The sequence below is a fragment of the Mastigoproctus giganteus genome, chromosome 2 (assembly GCF_048544385.1).
Source record: "Mastigoproctus giganteus isolate SK-2022 chromosome 2, ASM4854438v1, whole genome shotgun sequence".
In the NCBI taxonomy this organism is placed as follows: Eukaryota; Metazoa; Arthropoda; class Arachnida; order Uropygi; family Thelyphonidae; genus Mastigoproctus; species Mastigoproctus giganteus.
In genome coordinates this window covers 130,952,250-130,973,860 of record NC_143576.1, presented here as the reverse complement: position 1 = coordinate 130,973,860, position 21,611 = coordinate 130,952,250, and the positions used below count along the sequence as shown (strand labels likewise).

General features: G+C 36.7%; 1 protein-coding gene across 2 annotated transcripts in view; it reads right to left on the bottom strand.

Moving 5' to 3' along the window:
* LOC150089566 (uncharacterized) overlaps nt 1-21,611 on the bottom strand; it is a 405,025-nt gene that overhangs the window by 216,291 nt on the left and 167,123 nt on the right. For both annotated transcript variants that reach the window (XM_090389542.1, XM_090389543.1), the window contains 2 exons: nt 15,957-16,113; nt 8,949-9,022 (listed from right to left, as the gene is read on the bottom strand). In XM_090389542.1, the coding sequence (XP_090245668.1) occupies nt 8,949-9,022; nt 15,957-16,113 (231 nt within the window). The remainder of the gene's footprint in view (nt 1-8,948; nt 9,023-15,956; nt 16,114-21,611) is intronic.

Below are 21,611 nucleotides of genomic sequence, written 5' to 3'. Positions count from 1 at the left end.
CCACTTGTTTTTCTGCATTTATTATTATAACCTGCTCACATTTAGCCCCAGCCATGGTTCCAATGCATAAAGGAAGTGCCTCTCCTGGTGTAAAGCGCAAACACTGTACATTGTCCATAACAGATAAAGTCGAACTTTTGATAAAACTCGACAGCGGTGTGTCTGTGAGAAGTTTAACTCTGCTTACTTCTAAATTCCAGCAATTTCTCTCAGTTCCTCTTATTTTAGTAATTTGCTTTTAGCCATTCCTTTTTAGATTTTTTTTTTTTTACAACACACTTGTACAAACTTGCAGAAAAAAACAACACAACATGATGGATAATACAGTGTGCTGATGAACTTGTTTTCACAAAATCTCTAACAATACTGACAAACTTATTGCGACGTTTAAGAGTTTATTTTATAGCAATTAGTTTTATTGGAGAGCTCGCCGCACATGCAATAAGCTAATCACAAACGACCTTCATATGTATGTCGAACAGCGTCACGCGTATGTGGCTGACATGGCTTTTCAAGATTTAACCTACTGGGCCACGTCGGCCACACATATGCGACACAAAAAAAAATACTTTTTTTTTGATATTTTAAGCGAAAAAATAACAACATTGACATTACAATATTTATTTTAAAATTACTAATCAAATTATTTGCTAAATATTTTTTGGCCCCTGGGGAATTTTTTTTCTTAAACTAGCTTGGCAGTCAACGTGTTAAAGGTAGGATGAGGTGGTTAGCTGTTGAGTAAACTGTATGTGCTAAAATAACCACTGGTGAACTGGCACCCCACAAGTCCCAATGCTGATAGATTAGTGACGGTCGACTTGTACTTACGTTATTTGGACAATTACAATTTTAATGGGTGATGCACTTTCTTTGAACACCAGTGTGTGTGTGCGTGTGTGTGTGTGTGTGTGTGTGTGTGTGTGTGTATTTATATATATATACACTGAGTGATCACTGAATTATGACCACCTACCTAATACTTCGTAGATTCTCCTTCTGCCCTCAGTACAGCAATTATCCGACATGGCACTGATTTAACAAGATGTCGGAAACATTCAGGAGGTATGGCCAACCAAGCTGTGTGTAATGCGATCAGCAATTGGTATTGGTATTGGTATGGTTATTTCTGGCGCAAGGGCTACTTAGGCCATATTGCGCCTATAAACGAGGTGAGGATTTCACGGTGTCTGTAAAAAACAGTTAGAGACAATTATACAGATTTATGCGTTTTAAGAAGCAGAAAAATTCCGGGAGATTTGCATCATTACCTATGAACTGTTGGAGTGTCAAAGGTTGTTGGAGATTACTGTATGAAGCTTTTCGGGCATCAGTGTATAAGGTACATTCAACGAGTATGTGCTTTATTGTGAGAACGGAGTTGCAGTGCATACACTGCGGAGGATCATTCCCTGTAAGAAGAAAAATATGGGTGAGCTGACTGTGCCCGATCCGGGCTCTGGCCAGGATGACTTCTTCTTTTCTGTTTACAGAAAAACTGGAAACCCATAACTGTGGTTCAGGTTTTATTTCACGGAGTTTGTTATTCAGTTGAGATTGCCATAGAAGAGTCCATTGTTCTTTGCATGTATTTCTTATATGGGATCTGTAGTCCATATATGGGACATAGTAACCTGGTGATGCTATGTTGGATGAATGTTTGGCTGCATAGTCTGCTTTTTCATTCCCTGATATCCCAGTGTGACTTGGGATCCAGCAAAATATGACAACTTGTTGGTGATCATGGATATGCATTAGTTGAGATTTTATAGATTTTATTAAGGGATGTGTTGTTGAGGAGGAATTTTGCAAGGCCAAGATTGAACTCTGTGAGTCACTATATATTACACTTTTTTGGATGGACAGGTGGAGAATGTTTTCTAAGGCAAGCTTGATAGCATATAATTCAGCTGTATAACTGCCGCATTCGATGGGAAGTGAAACAGAGATAGTGTTAAAGGGAAAGACAGCTGCAGCACCGACTTTACTACCAGACTTTGATCCATCAGTGTATACTTGCGTAAAATTTTGGTAATTTTGTGTGTGAGCGGCATGCAGTTGCTGTATATTGGTATTTGCAAGCGAATGTTTTCCCCAGTTTAAGAAATAGCTGTCACAGGATGCTTTAATATAGGACCATGGAGGGCGATCAGCAATGCAGGTATGGAGGTGATTAGTGGATCGATGCCTGATATGCTTTTCCATAGTGTCCCATAAGTGCTCTATGGGATTGATATCGAGGGAGTTCGGAGGCCAGTCGATATGCTGGAAGTCAGAACTGTGTTCCTCAAACCATTCCTGCCTAATGGCTCGGCACATTGTCATCTTGGAAGACACCATTGCCATTCAGGAAAAAGTGTAACTTAGCGGAATGTACACAGTCAGCAAGCAGTTGACGATAGCGGACACCACTGATAAGTTGTTCCACATGCAACAGAGGTCCAAGTTCCTGCCAGTGAAACATCCCCACACCATAAAATCGCCTCCACCAGCCTGCACTTTTGATACCATGCATGATGGATCAAGAGCCTCATGTTGTTGATGCCAAATCCATACATGACCACCCACGGTGTGTAGTAAATAACATGACTCACACGAATAGCACACCTTCCAGTCTTCTAACATCCAACTTGCATGCTCTTTGCACTAGGCGAGTCTTTTACGCTGATGAATCTTGGTTAGAAGAGGATGCCATAGGGGTCATCTGCTGGTATAGCCCATACGGGCGAGTGTGCGATGCATGGCCATGCCAGATATTGTTCCGGGTTGGCCCATGTATTCGGTAGTCAACTCTTCAACAGTGCTGCGCCTGTTCGCATGTACGAACATAATTTCCACAAACGTAATTTGAAATTTCCCGGGTCGGCGCACAGAGCTGCCGAGTCCGACAAGTCGTCGAACCCGGCGCTCACCTCTAACACCAACCTTTTGCTGACCTTTGCAGTTTTACCACCAGGTCATTGTTTGACCATTTTGATGCCAGTCCCAATACACTTTAACTACGGCGGCTCATAAATACCCCACCAGTTCGGCCATTTGGGAAATTGAGGCACCAGCTCTTCGATCACCTACAATCTGTCCTTTATCAGAGTCTGATAAATCCTTCCTAGCGCACCACTGACACCTATCTATGCTACATAGGTCGACTAACTCCGTACTCTCATACCTCACATGGTCAATGGGTCGCATTCAGTTTTCATAGGGGTGGTCATAATTCAGTGATCACTCAGTGTATATACACATACATATTTATATATGTATACATTCATAAATATATAAGTTTGTAGTAGAGAAAGGCTCTAACGTATGGTACTCGTAACGCTCTAACGTTACAGTACTCGTAATTATGGAGAACAAAAGGAACAGAAATCGTCATCACAGTAAACAAAGGGAGCTAAGATAAAAAGAAGTAATAATAAGAATTACTTAATGCTGTTCGTCCTGTGTAACATCCTGTAACCTTTTGTAACATCTGTAAAATCCTGTGGTGTTGAAACCAAAAATGTATCATCTTATGATTAATAAAATCACCCTTATCAAAGGATTCACAGCTTTTTGCTAAACTAGTGCTCCCACAGTCAGTGGCAGATCTTAACAGAAAATGTGCATTATCTCAAAAACGGTTCATTTGTGGCCCGATGTTCACTGGGACTTTTTTGCTTATTGTAGTTTGTACTTTTCACCTTTAAATTATTGACCATCATTTTTGAAACACCCTGTATATGTATATGTATACATACATATGTATGTATGTATATATTTGGTATTATATTATTATTACTTTGTTTTACTAATGATTATTCTTTACTAGGTTTGGCCACGGGGGCCGGTATCGGCTATTATAGAGTTACTTGGTGTTTTATCTACGGGTATATTTTGGGCAGCTTGTTAAAATACATATGTTGTTATATTTATATAGAATCGGTTTTATATTTTCGGCCACCACCATCATATCAAACATAACATACTATTAAATAGCACGTACCTATTTTACTTAAGCTATAATAAAAAAAAAAAAAATATATATATATATATACATATATATATACATACATACATATGTATGTATACATAAGTTTATAGTAGAGAAAGGCAACGTGATAACGATACAATACTCATGATTATGGAGAACAAAGGGCTAACGGAGCAGAAATTGTCTTCGCGGTGAACAAAGAAGGGAGCTAAGATAAAAAGAAGTAATAAGAATTACTTAATGCTGTTCATCCTGTGACCTCAGCACCTTCATCTGGGGCCAGCAGCCAAAATCAAAGGAGGAAACGGCAATAAGTAGGTAAAGCCACTGTTTCTGATATGAAATATACGCAGCATATAGTACACGAGAAAAGTAGGTAAAGTAAGTTTGGGTTAAAATTTAAATTTAAATCATAAAGCGTGTGTATAAGTATATGGCTTAAGCTGGCGACCCCTAGCTACCCTGTGCGTCAAAAGTTGGAGATGTAGTAAAATAAATTAAATTAGAGAAGCAGTAAAATAAAATAAATTCAATCAATTACGTTACGAATGTAAAATAAGGTAGAGGATAAACACGTGAAGGAATGCATCCCAGGATAAAAAGGAATAACAAGCTAGCAAAGTAACGGTAAATAGTCGCTAAACTTTGTATAGGCGAGAAACGTCTTAATGCAGAAAAGAAGCATCTCAAATATTGCGTTCCATAAACTAATGGCTCACAATAAATAAAAATACAGGGGGGGAGAAAAGCATAAAGAGTACTGGTGAATTGCATTAGGATGTTCGTTGGACCAAACATGACAGTTATGAAAATTAAAAATTCCAGCACGAGTAAACCCAGCTTCGTCAGTGAACAAAATGTTGTTTAAAAATTGGGGATTCAGGACACCCTGTTGTTGAATCCACTGGCAGAAGTTCACTCTGGGAGGGTAGTCTGTATTGCTGAGACCTTGCACATGCTGGATATGGTAGGGGTACAGTAACTGGCAAAGTAAAATTCACCACACACTGTTATGACTCAGTAAATGCTCTTCTTGCAGAGCAACCCTCCTTGTCGAAATTCCTGGATTTTTTCTATTCTTTCTAACACCCTTTCCTCAACATCAGGTGTTATGCTTCTGGGCCTACCTGCTCGTACTCCATGTGCGAAGCACCCATGTTCTCTAAAGCACTGATGTACCCTGATGAATGTGCACCTGTTGGGCTGCCTTCGGAAGGGGAAATTTTTTTTTTTTTTTTGGTAGTTGTTGGCACACCGGCTTCTGTGGCCATAATGCACCTCCCAAGGTTTTTGCAGTACTTTGATCCAAGCCCGAGGCGGGATTCGAACCCGCAACCTTTGGGTTGCTAGGCACAGGCACTTTACCCACCCGGCTAGCCCGGTCGTCTGGCAGGGGAAATGCTTCTTGGTACAAACGTGCAGCCTCAAGTGCACTGCCGTTGGCTTTACCATACATGAAGTGCATGTCCGCATACTCTTCGTTGCTGTAACCTCTTTCCATGTTGACTATCATTTGACAAGTACTACACTAGTGTGCAAAACTTAAGGACCAGTCAGGTTTTCACATGTAGCTTCTAATAGGAGTGACATGGATATGGGAAAAGCCTACCAAAGGAACCTCGTCAGGTACAGAAATGATGAAGGAAATAACACCAACAAACAACAGAGGGACTTTATTCAAAAATGGCAACATAGCACTGGCTGCCATGATACAGATGCATCACTGCCAAAAATGGAACAAAGAGAAGAGGTGGTGCTCAGTAAGAGATATGGCCACCCCTAATGTTGATGCAGGCTTTGCACCGCCTATCCATACTTAGAACAATGTTTCTGATAAGTTCTTGTGGTAACATCATCCATTCCTGTCAGCACCATCTTCAGCTGATGAACATTTTCTGGTGGGTGTAGACATGCCGCTAGGCATCTCCCCAGAGCATCCCATATGGGTTCAATGGGATTTAGATCAGGGGGAAACGGGCAAGCCAATCCATACGAACAATGTCCTCACTTTCCAAAAGCATATCAACAGCTGCAGTGCGATGGAGTGTGGCGTTATCATTCATAAACATGAACTCAGGGCCAATGGCACCTCAGAACAGACACACATGGGGAAGGATTACCTCAGTAACGTGCACCAGTTACAGTACCACCTTCCAGTATCTGGAGTTGTGTATGTCCATCCAAGATAACACCTCCCTAGATGAGAACACCTCGACCATCATATCGATCCCTTTCAGTGATGTTTGCGGGGTATTGCCATGTGCCAACCTCTTGCCAGATTAGCTGAGACATCCAGAATCGCAGCTGAGACTGAATCTACTCTCATTAGTAAAGAGTACCTTACCCCCACTGAGCTGCTGTCCAGTCCTTGTGTTTGATGCACAACTGTAAACGGTGCCTCCGATGGGCAAGTGTTAAAAGGACACAGCGTACTGGCTATTGGGCAAACAGTCCACCTTTGGAGTCACCTGGCCACAGTAAATCACGATATCCTGTGTCCTGTGCAGCTGGTTTGCAATAGATCCCGCTGTCTGGTGTCGGTCCCTCTTGGCCTGTAGGAGTATATAGCGATCATCATTGGGTGTTGTTTTTCGTGGACGGCCACCACTGGTCCTTCGAACAGCTGTACCTGTGAAGGCTGACCATGCACGTAAGACAATGCTATGGGCGATACGGAACTCTGCAGCCACACTCCTTGCACTTCAACCTTCCCAATTATTCGACCCTGGGTAAAGTCATCCAGATGTTGTCTACTGGCCATTTCATTGTCTGTAGCACTGTATGAAACCAATTGAACATCTAACAATCGTGCTCACCATTCGGTAACTTGCACATAACTGCTGCTTTTATCTGTTTATGTGTGCCCTCTCATCGCGATTCAAATTTTTGCATATGCACCAGCTTTCTACTGAACGGCCACAGTTATACAAATCGCTACAGGCTGTTTCATTTGATTTTGTGGTTGTAACCTTTAGAAATAGTGTTGGTCCTTAAGTTTTGCACACTAGTGTAGTATGCCTGATACATCTCAGAGCATTGAGAGGGGGGAAAGGGAGAGAATGAGCACAACCTAACCTAAACAAACAAGTTAGTGGTGGATCCCAACTCTGTACAGTTCACCTTGTCAGTGGTGGAGCTCAATTAGAAATGTGCAATATCTTGAAAATGATTCACTTAAGGACCCATGTCTACTAGGCTTTTTTGCATATTGTAGTCTGTACAGTTCACCTTTAAATTATTGACCATCACTTTTGAAACACCCTGTATATATATGTATGAACACTGGGTTTTCTGAAAAGAAAATCCAAAGTTTCATGTTTAAAACAACTCAATTTTATTCTTACATAAATATATAATAATAACTTTATTTACCATCAATTTGCTATACATAGAACGAATAATTCTAGAGAGTCATTTCACGGACCTGCTGGAAGTGATCTACGGACCCCAGTTTGGGAACCACTGCCTAGAATACCGCTTTATAGAATCAAATTTCAAAAAACCAATCCAAATCATTAAAATGCACTGCACTTCTCATCGTTATCATATATTTTGTTTACAAGAATCAATTTTGAACACCTTTGTGATATTTTTCTTAAACACATTTTTGGAGGTCGCTACCATAAAACAATAAAAAACAATTTGCAGTTTCAGGTTTATTGGGCGTTTCTGTTAGTGCAATCTATTATAAATGGTTAGTAAACATGATCTTATTGCATTTGCAATAATTACCGATAGCTGGAATTCTAAGGGTTTTTACATTATTATGGTGAAATGTGTTTTCCCCTTTCATGAAATCTTCGATCATATAAAAAACATAAATAAAATTTCATAATCTTCTATTCATTCCTATTTTTGAAGCTTCGTAAACTTGTTACTCCATATCACACTTGTGTGTATTGTGTTAGTTGCAATTTGTGCATGCCGTGTTCTTTGTTACTGATTGCTCATCTTTTTTTTACTGTTTTAAATTTTACAGCCCAAAAAAGTTAGTTAGTATGTACTTACAGTATTAACTAAGCTATGTACTTAAGCATAAATTTATTTTTATTTTCTAACCTGTGGAAAATAATTCTTCCAATTTTCACATATCATTTAATTTTGTTAATTGGTAAGGTAATAAAGTGTAAATTTGTGCTTTATATCTTTACTGTTATAGCCTGTGGATAATATTACCTCCTCTTTTCACATATCAGATTTCCCATTTAATAGAATTAAAATTCAATTCTCAAACTCATTGCAATTACTGGCGCTTACTAAATATCATATTGTGAACAGTATTTTTATTATGGAGAGTCCATCATAAAGCTATTTAATCGTACAGTGAACGAACTGTAAAGCAGGAGTCCACTGTACTTATACAAATACATATAAAAGTACATGTGAAATATTTATACTTGTGAAGGGAGTTCCACGCAAGCTACTTTGCTCCTGGTCCCATGCACCTCTAGGGATGGTTCCATTTACAAAAATATCAGCAAGCTAATCTTGAGATTTTAGTGAATATGATAGGGCCAAAAATAATTGCCTGTAAAATTGCAAGATTTTCCATTTGGAGTGGGTAATACTCGAGACTACAAAATGAAGCACTTCCTAGAAAAGTAGCATGCATGAGTGCTTGCTTTCCCAGCAATTAGGGTATGCTTCATATTGCACATTTTGTGGCATTGCCCAAATGTACTTTTAGTGCAGGTTTCTTTCTTGATATGTATATAAATTACTTTAAATACTGTTCTTATACAATTCACAATAGAATTACTGAAATTTAGTGAAATACTGCATACATAAAAAACTGAATTGCTAAATTTATAGTGCATGTGGGAGTTCATATACTTAATAACACAATACAAACAAATGGAATAAAAAGTTATATTAGAAATGTTAACAATATTAATTATTGCAAATAGGGCAAATTGTTGAATCAGTCTGGTTGAGTAAATTTCAAATATATTAACCAGCAGTAACAACTACTTACATCTTTTATGGTCCAATGTTTCAGGCAGAGCAATTTCAAGGTCATTTAAAAGCTTACAGAAACCATGCCAAATTCTGAAATGCAATAAATTCAAATAAAAAACTTAATAATGAAAGGACAATGACTTTCTTGTCAGGTAGCAGTTTTAAATTAGCACACTCTTAAAACAGTCATTTAAGTTTTAATAATTTTATATAATCAAATATGGACAACTCTTATAATAGAATGTATCGGCTAAGAAATAAAAACACCTATCAAAATTTATCTTTTCAGCACATAAACAGACGAAAAATTTGAAACTAAATACAGCTAAACCCTCGTATAACAAGGTAGTTAGGTTCCTATAAAATGTAGTGTTGTGTTATACGGGACTAAGAAAAAGTACAAAAAGGGGGGGGGGGGGGTATGTTCCAAAAGCTAACAAAAATACACCATTCTAGATTTCGTGTATCTTCTGCTCTCTTCAAAAAAAATCAGTAATCTGGGTTTGTTTGCTTTTGCTTGATAAATCTGCAAATTTCATTGTATGGAACCAAGCATTTTTTGATGCTCCCTTTTAAACCTTGGGCTCCTTTCATTCAAGAATCTGCATTCGAAAAATAAGATTCTAATTGCTTGGCTAACTTTATGACTTCCCATATGCTTTTTAGTGTAAAATTTGGAAGTCTAGAATTTTCATGTGCACCATCATCCTCTGAATTTTCCAGGAGGAAAAAACCATACTACCCACGCCCAACAAAAACCATACTACCCACGCCCAACAAACTCAGCCACATTGTGAAAAATACCCATAAAAATTCCTCCCGTCATCGATAGGATTCAAACTCAGGTCTTGAGTAGAGTGGAGGGTAATGCTATCAACTGTGCTACTCACGAGGGCTTCAGTAGTCATATCATCAAAACCTTCCCCCCACCCACCCCCACTGGCATAGCAAGTTCTACTATCGCACCAATTCCGTTTTCCGCCTGTTTGACTAATTTTCTGAATGAACTGACTCTGGCCATACATTTTTCCACGCACATTTAACATTGACAGTTTTACTTCTTTGAGCAATAAAGCTATGATTCTGACACAGTCCACAACTGAAAAATGTTTCCATGCCTCCATTACTTCAATAGATTCAGAATCAATTTTTTCCAAAATCCATTGTAACGATTTTCTGATATAACGAGTTTTAAAGGTGGATATAATGCCTTGATCTTATGGCTGAATGAAAGAAGCTGTATTAACCTAGTACAACTGTGGTGGTAAGAACATAACTCAACGTTAACTCAACTTAAATCTTTGGATGGCCTGGTGTGCTATCCAATAGTAATAAAACTTTGAAATCTAGATTTTTCTACATGTTCAACAAGCACAAGTTCAAATAGCACAGAATGTAACCCAACAAAATAAAATTCAGGGATTTCTCAATTTTTGTCTTGACTAGTGAGTCAACGGTGGGGATTCAAAAAGAGTGGAAATGTTGAAAAATTACATCTAACATAATAGCAGGGGTTTCCCCCGCACAAAAGCTCAAAAATATCTTGTTATGCGAGGTTTACTGAAATTCTCTAACAGCGTTAGAGCAAAACCTTGTTATATAAATACCATGTTGTGAGAGGATTGCCACAATTTATCAATCGTGCTAGAGCGAAACCATGTTGTAGAAGTACCGTGTTATACGGAGGTAGCCTGTACACATATACCACAGAAATATTTTAAAATTTTAGGAATGAGTATACCCCTGCTCTCAGCTACCAAAAATTGCTTTATTTGTGAAATGAAAAAACTTCATCAAAGACCAGACAAGTTCTTTTGTATAACCTACTATAGCAATTAGTATTTCATATTTAAATTCCTAATTCTACTGTGTGTGTGTGGGGGGGGGGGGGAACACTGCTCAAACAAAGCTTCCCTAATCACAATTTCAAGCAAGTCATTATATTTGTGGATTAATTACATTAGATGATTACATGTATAACGAAAATCTCATTCCAGGATTTATACTGATCACTTGACCACATGCACAACTCTCAGTGGTCAGGATTTCTCAGCAAGTATGAAAAGGGAGAAGACCTAAGAGAAGCGACTGACACATTGACTGTGCAATGAGAGAGACCGAGAAAAACCTACCCTTTAGAGATCAGTCCTCTTGTATTTATGTTTATGGGTTTTGTATTGATTGAGTTGACAAGAGAGAGAGAGAGAGAGAGAGAGAGAGAGAGAGAGAGAGAGAGAGATCCACATTTTTTCCCATATTTCTATTTATTGCCTTTGGTAAAAACACGCCCTTAATAATGAAGGGCGTGTTTTTACCAAAACACGCCCTTCATTATTTCAAAATTCTTTTCAGTAAAAGCACAGGAACAACTATAGGTGTGTTCAGCAATCTCCTGATTTCCTGGTGTTTCTCTCTGCCACATATTTACAATGCTTCCCCATTTTTCAGTCAAATAACCTTCATATCTCTCCAGGTACTTCATATATAAAAGGAAAATTTAGATATATGTGTCTGTCTCATTGGGGAAATATGCCAATAATGTAGTTTCCCATGATTTTAATGTAGAGAATTTTGAAATTACAGAGGATGTGGGAAAGATGCATTTTACTAAAAGAAAAATTAAAGAAACTAAGTATATAAGCTATGTATATAAGAAAATTTAAAGATAGGACAATATACAGAAGCATATGCTTGATGCATATAAGGATGCATCTTTTAGCAAGAGAATATAAATTTATACTGAAAAAAAAAAAAAAAAAAAAAAAGTGTGTTTCTTTTTTTATTTTTTGTAAACTTAAGGTATAAAACCCATATGCATAGTACAAAGAGAAATATCTTTAGAGGGTAGGGCAGGCTTTCTCCATCTTTGTCATTTAGCAATCAGGGATCAATTACTCTCTACTTGCCTGGACATTCTGCCCATTCATACTAGTGCAAGTCATCAAAGGAATGTGATGCTCTTTATACAAACAATTATCGCAGAATAATAATGTTTTTAACCTTAGTTATCTCTCAAACTAAGGAAATAAGCTTGTTATGATCAGTGGTGGGGAGGCTGTGGAACAATTGTGGATTATGGTTCACTTAAAATAAGATTGCTAGAAGTAGAAGACTGAAAAACACTAAAAAAAATTGAAGAAAACATTAATGAGAAATATTTGGCTTGTAATCAGAATGAGGATTTTTTTTCAGTAAAAGCACAGGCTTTGCATCATTTTACTAATATTGAGAGCGATTCAAATATTTCAGATGAAGACTGTGCCAAATCAATTCGTTTGAATATGACTGGATTATTTGCCTTATTAATACCATTTGCAGTTAGAATATAGCAGCTGTTATTTAACACCAGACCTAGGATGAAAAAACCTAAGACTTTCACAATATGAGGTCAAAAAAGTCATCAGAAAAGTCGGCAGCAATTCCAGAGGAATTTCTAGTAGAGCAGTTTCCCTCTGACCTGTGGTTAGCTAGTCTATTAGCAAAGGTGTTTGATCCTAGAAACTCTGGTTTTAACACATGTATATGCAAACTGTACACGGTTAAAATAAGCCTAGAATAGATATGATAATTTTTTTATCAAGTTATTTTAGCCCTCTAATTAATTCGTACATGAGAAATATATACAGGTGAGTGAAACTATATCATTCTTTATTATATCCTGCTGTAATTCATTCACACATAAATAAACCTTGAACTCTTTGCTTCTGGTTGAAACATTTAAAAGGAAGACTGTTACATATAGACAACTTAAGACAGAAAGGCTTAAGAGGACCTACCTTGATTAAACTATTTTATACAAGTCCATTTCATTAAAATATATTTCTCTTTTGCTTAAAGTACTGTTCCCTTGTTGTCAATTTATTTGTAAGCAGTACTGTTTTCTTATTTTATTATTATTATTTTTTTAACTTAATTGGAAGCTGAAATTAATGGCAACAGAAACTTTTTATTAAATGGGAGAAATAGAAACCTCGGTCACTCATTTGGTGCACACTACAAATAACCCAAGCTAATATATATATCCTTTATATCCACTATATATATATCTACTGACCATTAATTTCTGTACAGCACTTCAACTTCATTCTAAGCTACTAAGATGCAGTTTATATTATTTTCAAACATGAACCATAATTTTGTTGAGAATAATGGAGATAAATAAAATATTTGCTAATGCAAAGAACATTGATTGTGGGCAATTAACAGGGTATTTTGTGGAGGAAGGATTAGGACAACAGTAAGTGTGTGTAAATGCAGGTTTGGATTAGGAGGTATAGTTCTGTCATATTGGGACCTTCACCTATGAATAAATATTTTGCATTAAATTTTTTCTGATCAAATACAAATGGATGTTCTCCTAAAATTGTTTTTATTAAAATGACTAAATAAAAGCATCAGGTTTTTTATATACATATATGTCCCCCTCCACCAATATTCAGTGAATGCACTGTCAGTCTAACGATATAGGTAAAAAAACACAGGATCAAAACATTTGAGTCAGCTGTCAGAAATCTAGTTTTCACAGCACCACTCTGATGTCATGACAAGTATATTTTGTACTACAAGACAAGAAGGGATTTTGTGTGGAACTATTAGTAACAGCAATTTTGTCAACAGTAGTTGTTGCCACTGGGTGGTTTCATATCACCTCTACAGCTAAATGATAATTTTAGTATTATCCCAAGCAAAATAAAAGAAATAAAAAATAATAATGAAAAAAAAAAAAAAAAAAAAACACCACTTCATTTGCCTATTTTCCTTCTGATAATTTGTCCAAACTTCTTTAAATTTATTCAAACTACCCTTTCCCATCACACTAGGCTGAAGTTTATTCCAACAATCAATTATTCTCTGGCTGAATGCAAATTTCTGCAGATCTATTCTGCAATCCTTTTTAAATTTAAATTTTTGCCCTCTTACGTATGTACATCTAATATAGAGATGCTATCAGCATTTTGTTTACTTAATGCCTTTAAAGCTTTTACACTTCAAATTGGTCACCAAGCAGATGCCTAGTTTCCAGAGAATGCAATTTATAAAACTCCAATCTTTCTTGGTAAGAATATACCCCCCCCCCCCTACAAATAATCTTATTGCTGTTCCCTGCACCATTTCTGCAAACAAAGCAGGCAAAGGCTGCATACAAGGTGTCTGTTTCTTTGAATTTGCTCATCATTTAATAGCAATTTGTTATGGGGAAATGGGCCACCCACTTAATAATGTGCCTTAGCTGAAATATGTTTTAAAATAACAATTAATTTACACCCCCCCACTTAATAATGTGCCTTAGCTGAAATGTTTTAAAATAACAATTAATTTACATTCCCCCCTAAGATTATTTGTAGGGGGTAAGAATATACCCCCCTACAAATAATCTTATTGCTCTTCCCTGCATCATTTCTGCAAACAAAGCAGGCAAAGGCTGCATACAAGGTGCCTGTTTCTTTGAATTTGCTCATCATTTAATAGCTATTTGTTATGGGGAAATGGGCCACCCACTTAATAATGTGCCTTAGCTGAATCATTTAATAGCAATTTGTTATGGGGAAATGGGCCACCCACTTAATAATGTGCCTTAGCTGAAATGTTTTAAAATAACAATTAATTTACATCCCCCACACTTAATAATGTGCCTTAGCTGAAATGTTTTAAAATAACAATTAATTTACTTAATGATGAGCAAATTTCTTTGAATTTGCTCATCATTTAATAGCAATTTGTTATGGGGAAATGGGCCACCCACTTAATAATGTGCCTTAGCTGAATCATTTAATAGCAATTTGTTATGGGGAAATGGGCCACCCACTTAATAATGTGCCTTAGCTGAAATATGTTTTAAAATAACAATTAATTAACCCCCCCCCCCCCCGTGATGAAGTACTACTTCAAAACATTTCCTTTTTGGATATTTACTTGTTATTAGCTGATAAAGCAATTTACAAGTTACACAGGAGAAAATTTATAAATTTTTATCTTCCAATGCAGTCCCCATCTTTCTGAACAGTTTTGGCATTCTTCAGTCTAACATTATATGCATAATGATGTTCCTGAAGGACCTTCAGAGGACCAAAGGTGACAGTCTGATGAAGCCAGGTCCAAACTATAGGGGATGATGGGGCATCAAGTTCATACTGAAACTGTCACGGAGGGGAAACACTTCAGACATTTCTTCCGATGATTCAATAAATGTGAATTTTAATTTCTGTAATATGACCTGAGTTCGTAACGGTTCCTAAATGGGAGGGGGAAATCCAAGAGAATCAATGCCATCCTCATGTTGGTAGTTCTTTTCTGACATCATGACAGTAGAAGGTTGGCTACCCCAAGTTATTTTTCATGCTTGTCTAATTCCACTATTGCCACTTTGTTAATACATTCTGTCCAATGTTAGGGGTCACCTCTGTATATCCATCACTGTACACTTTCTGCAATTATTATATTGAATCAAATTCTAACCATTGAATTTGATTTCATATAATTATATCCATCACTGTACACTTTCTGCAATTATTATATTGAATCAAATTCTAACCATTGAATTTGATTTCATATAATAATTACAGAAGGTGTAATTATTATTATATTTATTATAATAATTATATAATAATTACCGAATTCCAACTAAAAATTGCGGCACTGCCCATTCTTTTAATCGCTTACTAATTCTGACATTTTCTAATATATAGCTGCTGCACTACTATCTTCTTGATCAATTTGTAACAAGAAAACTCAGGGTGGGTAAATGTTTCAGTAGTACAGCAGTATGACTATTGATTATATTGGTGCATACTGGAACCCATATATAGCAACTTACATATAGAAACAACATAAGGATGGAAAAAATAGGAGGCATTACTTTTAACTGACAATCACTGAAAAGAATCCAATTTTTTTTAGGAAAAAAAAAAAAAAAAAAAAACAGACAACTGTGCCATAAAAAACTCAACAAAAGCCACCTGATCTTCCAAAACTTAGCAAAACTGGAAAGACAAAAAAGAGTGGCATCTAAAAACACAATACTTACTGAGGTCTTCTTACAAAAGCTTCATGCTGCAATACTTTTGTGGTCTGTAACAGCCAATCCAAAATCAGCTTTATAGCAGGAACAGTATAATATTTTGCTGTTTCCTTAGGCTCCAAAGATGCATGAACAGGTAACAAAAAAGCATGTAACATGCTTGCTAATATTAAAAAATAAAAATATTTTAATGTGTATCTTAATTGCAATTCATCAATAAGGAAATTTTCAGGATGAAAATTTCCTTAAGCCAAAGTTTCATTCAATTTGGTTTACCGCAAATGAAATTTATTTGGCTGAACAAACCAAAAAATAATATTGGTAAAGAAAATTTCAATAACCTGATATTATGAAATAACAATATCAGTTTAATGAAATCAATCAAGGTTTGTTGACGTTAATCAAGGTTTAGTAATCCCATAATATGAAATTATGGGATAAAAATCTTGATTAATGGCATTTCAATTAATGCTGCTTCACTATAATGTTGCTAACAGATTAGGGATCATGTAATTGCTTAATACTACTGTCTTCATTAAAATATCATCCAGTAACAGGAAACATAGGTAATCATGGAATGCTCCTATTGCTATGATGGTGTCTGCATAGCCCCCATCTTGTGTTTTGCTATCCAGATCACCATTTATGAACTACGCATAATCTGTTGATTGCATATTCAATTCTTAATAAATGTGAGTCATCAGAAATGATGAAAAAAATTAGTGACACATTAATTCTAATATTTTAAAACAAGGATTTAAAACTACGCATAATCTTTTATCAAGATTTAGTTAGAAATGACGGAAAAAATTAGTGACACATTCATTCTGATATTTTAAAACAAGGATAATCCCCAACTGGCAGCACATCAGGCAGGTCATGTGCAGCTTGAGAGCTTTTCCCTAGAAATGCATTATATATGCAGTAAGAACCTCATAAATCTAGTGGCAATGGGACTTGCAAATAGCTTTTTTTTTTTTGTCAGATTGAAAATTCTCAATTTTTGAAATGTAATACTGTAGACAACTATTAACAATAAAATGTATAACTGCTGAATGCTTACAACTGTTGAGCAATACACTATAATAATTATTGCATATCATTCACAACTTGGTGAAAATTAACATGCCACAAATAAATTTTTTTCACAAATTTGTACCATCTTTAAAAACATGCACTTGAAGAAAATAAACTTATCTGAAAAGTCTGTTCTTTTTCTGAATAATGCTCCTTCATATCCTAAATGTGAAAAACTTGGGATGGGGGGGGGTCAGAAATGGAGACCATGTTTTTACCATTGTATTCAACATTCTTGTCATTTCTTTAAACAATCTAGAACCCCTATGAATCAAGGGTTCTAGAATGTCTAAAAAGATGACAGAAATAAGTTTTTGAGTTCAATTTTAGAAAAAAATACAGGACACAAATAGAATTTTACAGAATCATTAGTCTTATAGAATCAATAAGTCAGTGACATCAAAGATGTGTGTGTGCAATATAGCAATAGTATGGAACGAAATTCCAAGTTTAAGATTTGGGCCCAAAGTTGACAATGTTAATAAAAGTACTGAACTACAAGAAGATGATGAAGGAAAGAGTTCATTAACAGATTCCAGGCATATTGAGAGTGCCAAAGATTTACAACAAAGACTGGATTCAACACGTTTTCCAGCCAATGTCACCAATTTGTTGGAAAAAATGAAATTATAGATAATGCATAAATTGTATACACCACGATGGAAACAGATGGATCTATATATAAAGAAGAGATTGTATCATATCCAGGTAAAAAATTTCTCCTGCAGCCATCAAAAATGCCCTAGGTATAGCTTTATATTACACTGAACAACAGCCTGATTCAACAGTCAATGATATGGTGTTTACAGAAAAAAAGTGAAGAGACTATATTGTCACTTGGTTGGCACGGTAGTTTTCATCACCATCCAGCAGCACTGGGTAAAAAAGGCCTGAGTTCAAATCCCATTGATGATATGAGAAACTTTTAGAGCTTCTTACACAATGTTGCATGGTACTTTTTCCTCACTTGGAAACTCAGGTTTTTCATTCAGAAAACTGAATAAACACATGCAATAACAGATACAATATACTGGATGTTTCATGGACTTAGATGCTTTCTCACTCACTCACACACAATTATTTTTTCATTTAATTAAGACATTTTATCACATTTCAACAGATGAAAATTACCAATTTTATTTAAATGAGAAATCACAGAGCAGTGTATAATCAGACCATGGAGGGTCATGCGTGCTTGTTTCCTGAAAGATATTACCCATGTCTAAATTCCAGCATTGTGTTAACTGCAGCAACCTTATCCCAATTGCCTTGTTTTCGTTAGGTTTGTTGTTATAAAAGGTGGACCATTGGGGCTCAAATAAGTATGGCCAGATAGGATGAAAGGGAAGACTACGTATTTTTGCTGCATAGTTGAGTAGCAACATTTCCCTCTGAATATGGAGTGAAAGTTCATGTGCCTCTATATATAGACTCTATACAGGGGATGTTCCGAATGCTCCTAAAGCAGTTCTTAGGGCACTGTGATGGATAGTGTCTAGCCGAATTAGGGCAGTCATAGATTGGAGATCCGTAATCCAAGCAAGATTGGATTAATACCCAATATAGCTGAAGCAGAGTGTATCGGTCAGCACCCCACGTTGATGAAGATAGTACTCTGAGGATATTTAATTTTTTCAAGCAAATGGTCCTCAAGTATGTGATATGTAATAAGAAGCTTAATTTATTGTCAAGGTTGTTGTTGTTGTTGTTGTTATGGGGGTTTGATGGCGCATAAGCTACTTTGGCTATAATGCACCTATTCAGTTATTATATAAATATATGAGAAATTCTTGCAATGTCAGAAAAGTCTGAAATCAGAAATGATTAAAGACTCCAATTTGCTTCGGAAAGTTGAAAAATTTAGGAATAATTGCATTGTCACCAATGATCTCTAGAGTTATTGGTTTCCGAAGGTTAACCAACGATAGCAGGGTTGTATTTCTGTCTTGTTTATAGTATGGGCATTCAGTGAGAATATGTTAAACAGTCAGATTTACAGAACAATGTGGACACTGGGGTGGATCATCTCCTGTGAGTAAATGAAGGTGAGTTAGAAGTACGTTGGCATTCGAGGTGAGCGGACGCGCTTAGACAGGGCTCCTCAGTTAAGTGGTTTACTTTTGGATAGTGCTTTTAAATATTTGATTTATTTAGATATTGTTGGATTATTTTGTTATAGGTTTTCCTGTAACTGTTTGATTCTAATAATATTATAGATATAATTTTTTAAAGTTACTTTTATTGATATTTATTTAATTTTATAATGGTAGTTACGAGATCAGCCTTAAACACGTCACAGGGTATTGTGACTCACACGGAAATAGCAGATGGCGATTTACGGGTGAGTCATGATTTAATCCGTTGTGGAACCTGTGGAATGTTTTCCAAGGTCAACCTGGTGACTAATCCTACCTCAACTGGGGATTCTTTTCTTTGTGATCGATGTAAGGAGTGCACCGATCTTAAATTACAATTTGGTGCACTGATGGAACAATTTGAGTCCCTGAAAAAACGAGTGCTTGCCCTCGAAAATAATGCATCTGGGAGCTCGTCAGGGACTCAAAACTCCAGCAATCTACCAAGTGATGCACACCCGATTCGAACCTCAAAACAGAAAAACCAAGTGCAAACTACTCTGGTTAAGAAGGACATTGTTTTATTAAGAGACTCCATTGTCAGGGAAACGGGGAATATTTTTTGTAATAAAGATAGGTGGAGCAGAACCAGGGTATGTCTGCCGGGAGCAACTATTGATGATGTCACCAACAGACTGTCAGATTTTAAAGGGGGTAAAGAAAATATTATTATTCATGTGGGGACAAACGATATTAAACGTACACGATCTGACGATTTGTTGGAAAAATACAGGACCATGCTGAGGAAATGTCGCGAGCTAGGCCATAATGTCTATGTGTCTGCAATTCTGCCCAGACACGATAGGAGGGATTATATGTTAAGAGCCTTGTGGATTAACTCAAGACTTGAAGGAATCTGCAAGGCTTTAGGGGGTAAATTTCTATCAGCATGGCCCACACTTGTAGGTAGAAGGAATTTGTTTTGTAGAGACGGGATACACTTAAACAAAGGTGGTGCAAAGGTTTTTGCCAGTATTATTGAGGATACCTTAAAGGCTCAGGGAAACTGCTAGTTAGGGGGGATGTGGGTAATACTGACACGCGTTTATCTGATAATATTGGTCAATGTAACTCTTGCACATACCTTAAGAGTTCTTATCTGTTACCCCAACTGGACGTATTATCTAGATGTTCTGGGGCCAAAAACGTTTCACGTGAGCGGGTAGCTAATATCAGGGAAGAGAGCCTAAAAAACTTCAAGGGCTGTGTTAGGGTTGTTAAATATACAAGATCAGTAAATCTTAATTGTTTATACAGTAACGTTAGAAGTGTCATCAATAAAATGAGCGAATTCGAACTGCTGGTTAAAACAAGTAACGCGGACATAATAGGGCTTACAGAGACGTGGTGCCACCCGGAAATTGGGGATGATGAGTTTCAGTACGGCTTGTATAATATATTTAGGAAGGACAGAGTAGATAGAAGGGGTGGTGGGGTAATGCTTCTTATCAGAAGCAGCCTGAGTGCGACGATAGCTTTCCCGGATTCAGACATTTCACATGCTAGTATAGAGTCTGCATGGTGTGAGATAGTTGGAAACAAAGGTATAATGCGAGTAGGAGTAATCTACAGACCAGGTGATTGTGAAGATTATGACAAAAGCCTCTACATGCAAATGGAATGGGCAAGTAAGCGTCAATGCCTTATTATGGGTGATTTCAATTTGCCTCTAATTGATTGGAGTAAATGGGAAGGAAACTCGACATGGGGAACAAAATTTTTAAATCAACTAGATGACTGTTATTTGTATCAATATGTCAGGGAAAGTACTAGAGAAAAGAATATCCTAGACCTCATCATCACACATGAATCAGAGGACATAACAGGGCTGACAGTAGAGGAACCAGTAGCAGGAAGTGATCACGGAGTTGTACGGTGGATGATGACGAGAGAGGTAGCAGAAGTAAAAGGCAAAGGAATGGGTTTTAATTTCAGAAAAGGAAATTACGATGCCTTAAGGTACTACATGGCCTCTATTAACCGGGTAGATATCGCGCAGAGAATGAATACAATTGAACTGTGGTACGCTTTTAAAACATTAATCACAGATGCCTTGAATGCGTATGTACCATTAAAAAAATACTCCACGAGAAGGGTTCCAAGTTGGATGAATAGTGAAGTTGCCACATTACTTGAGCAGAAAAAGGTGGCATGGAAAAGTTACAGAGCAATAAAAAGTACTGAAGCCTATAACAGCTACAAGGTGATGTGTAATAGAGCCACAGAAAAGGTTCGACAGGCAAAGGCAGTTTATGAGCAAAGAGGGGGGATAAAGAATTCTTCACATATATAAATGTCAAGAAGATCAGGACAAACCAGATCGGACCTTTACGTAAGGGAAAGGGGATAGTAATAAGTACACCAGCTGCCGTTGTAGATGAACTCAACAGTTATTTTGCATCGATATTTACAAATGAAAAGCCTTTTGTGGCAATGGGAAATTGTGGGA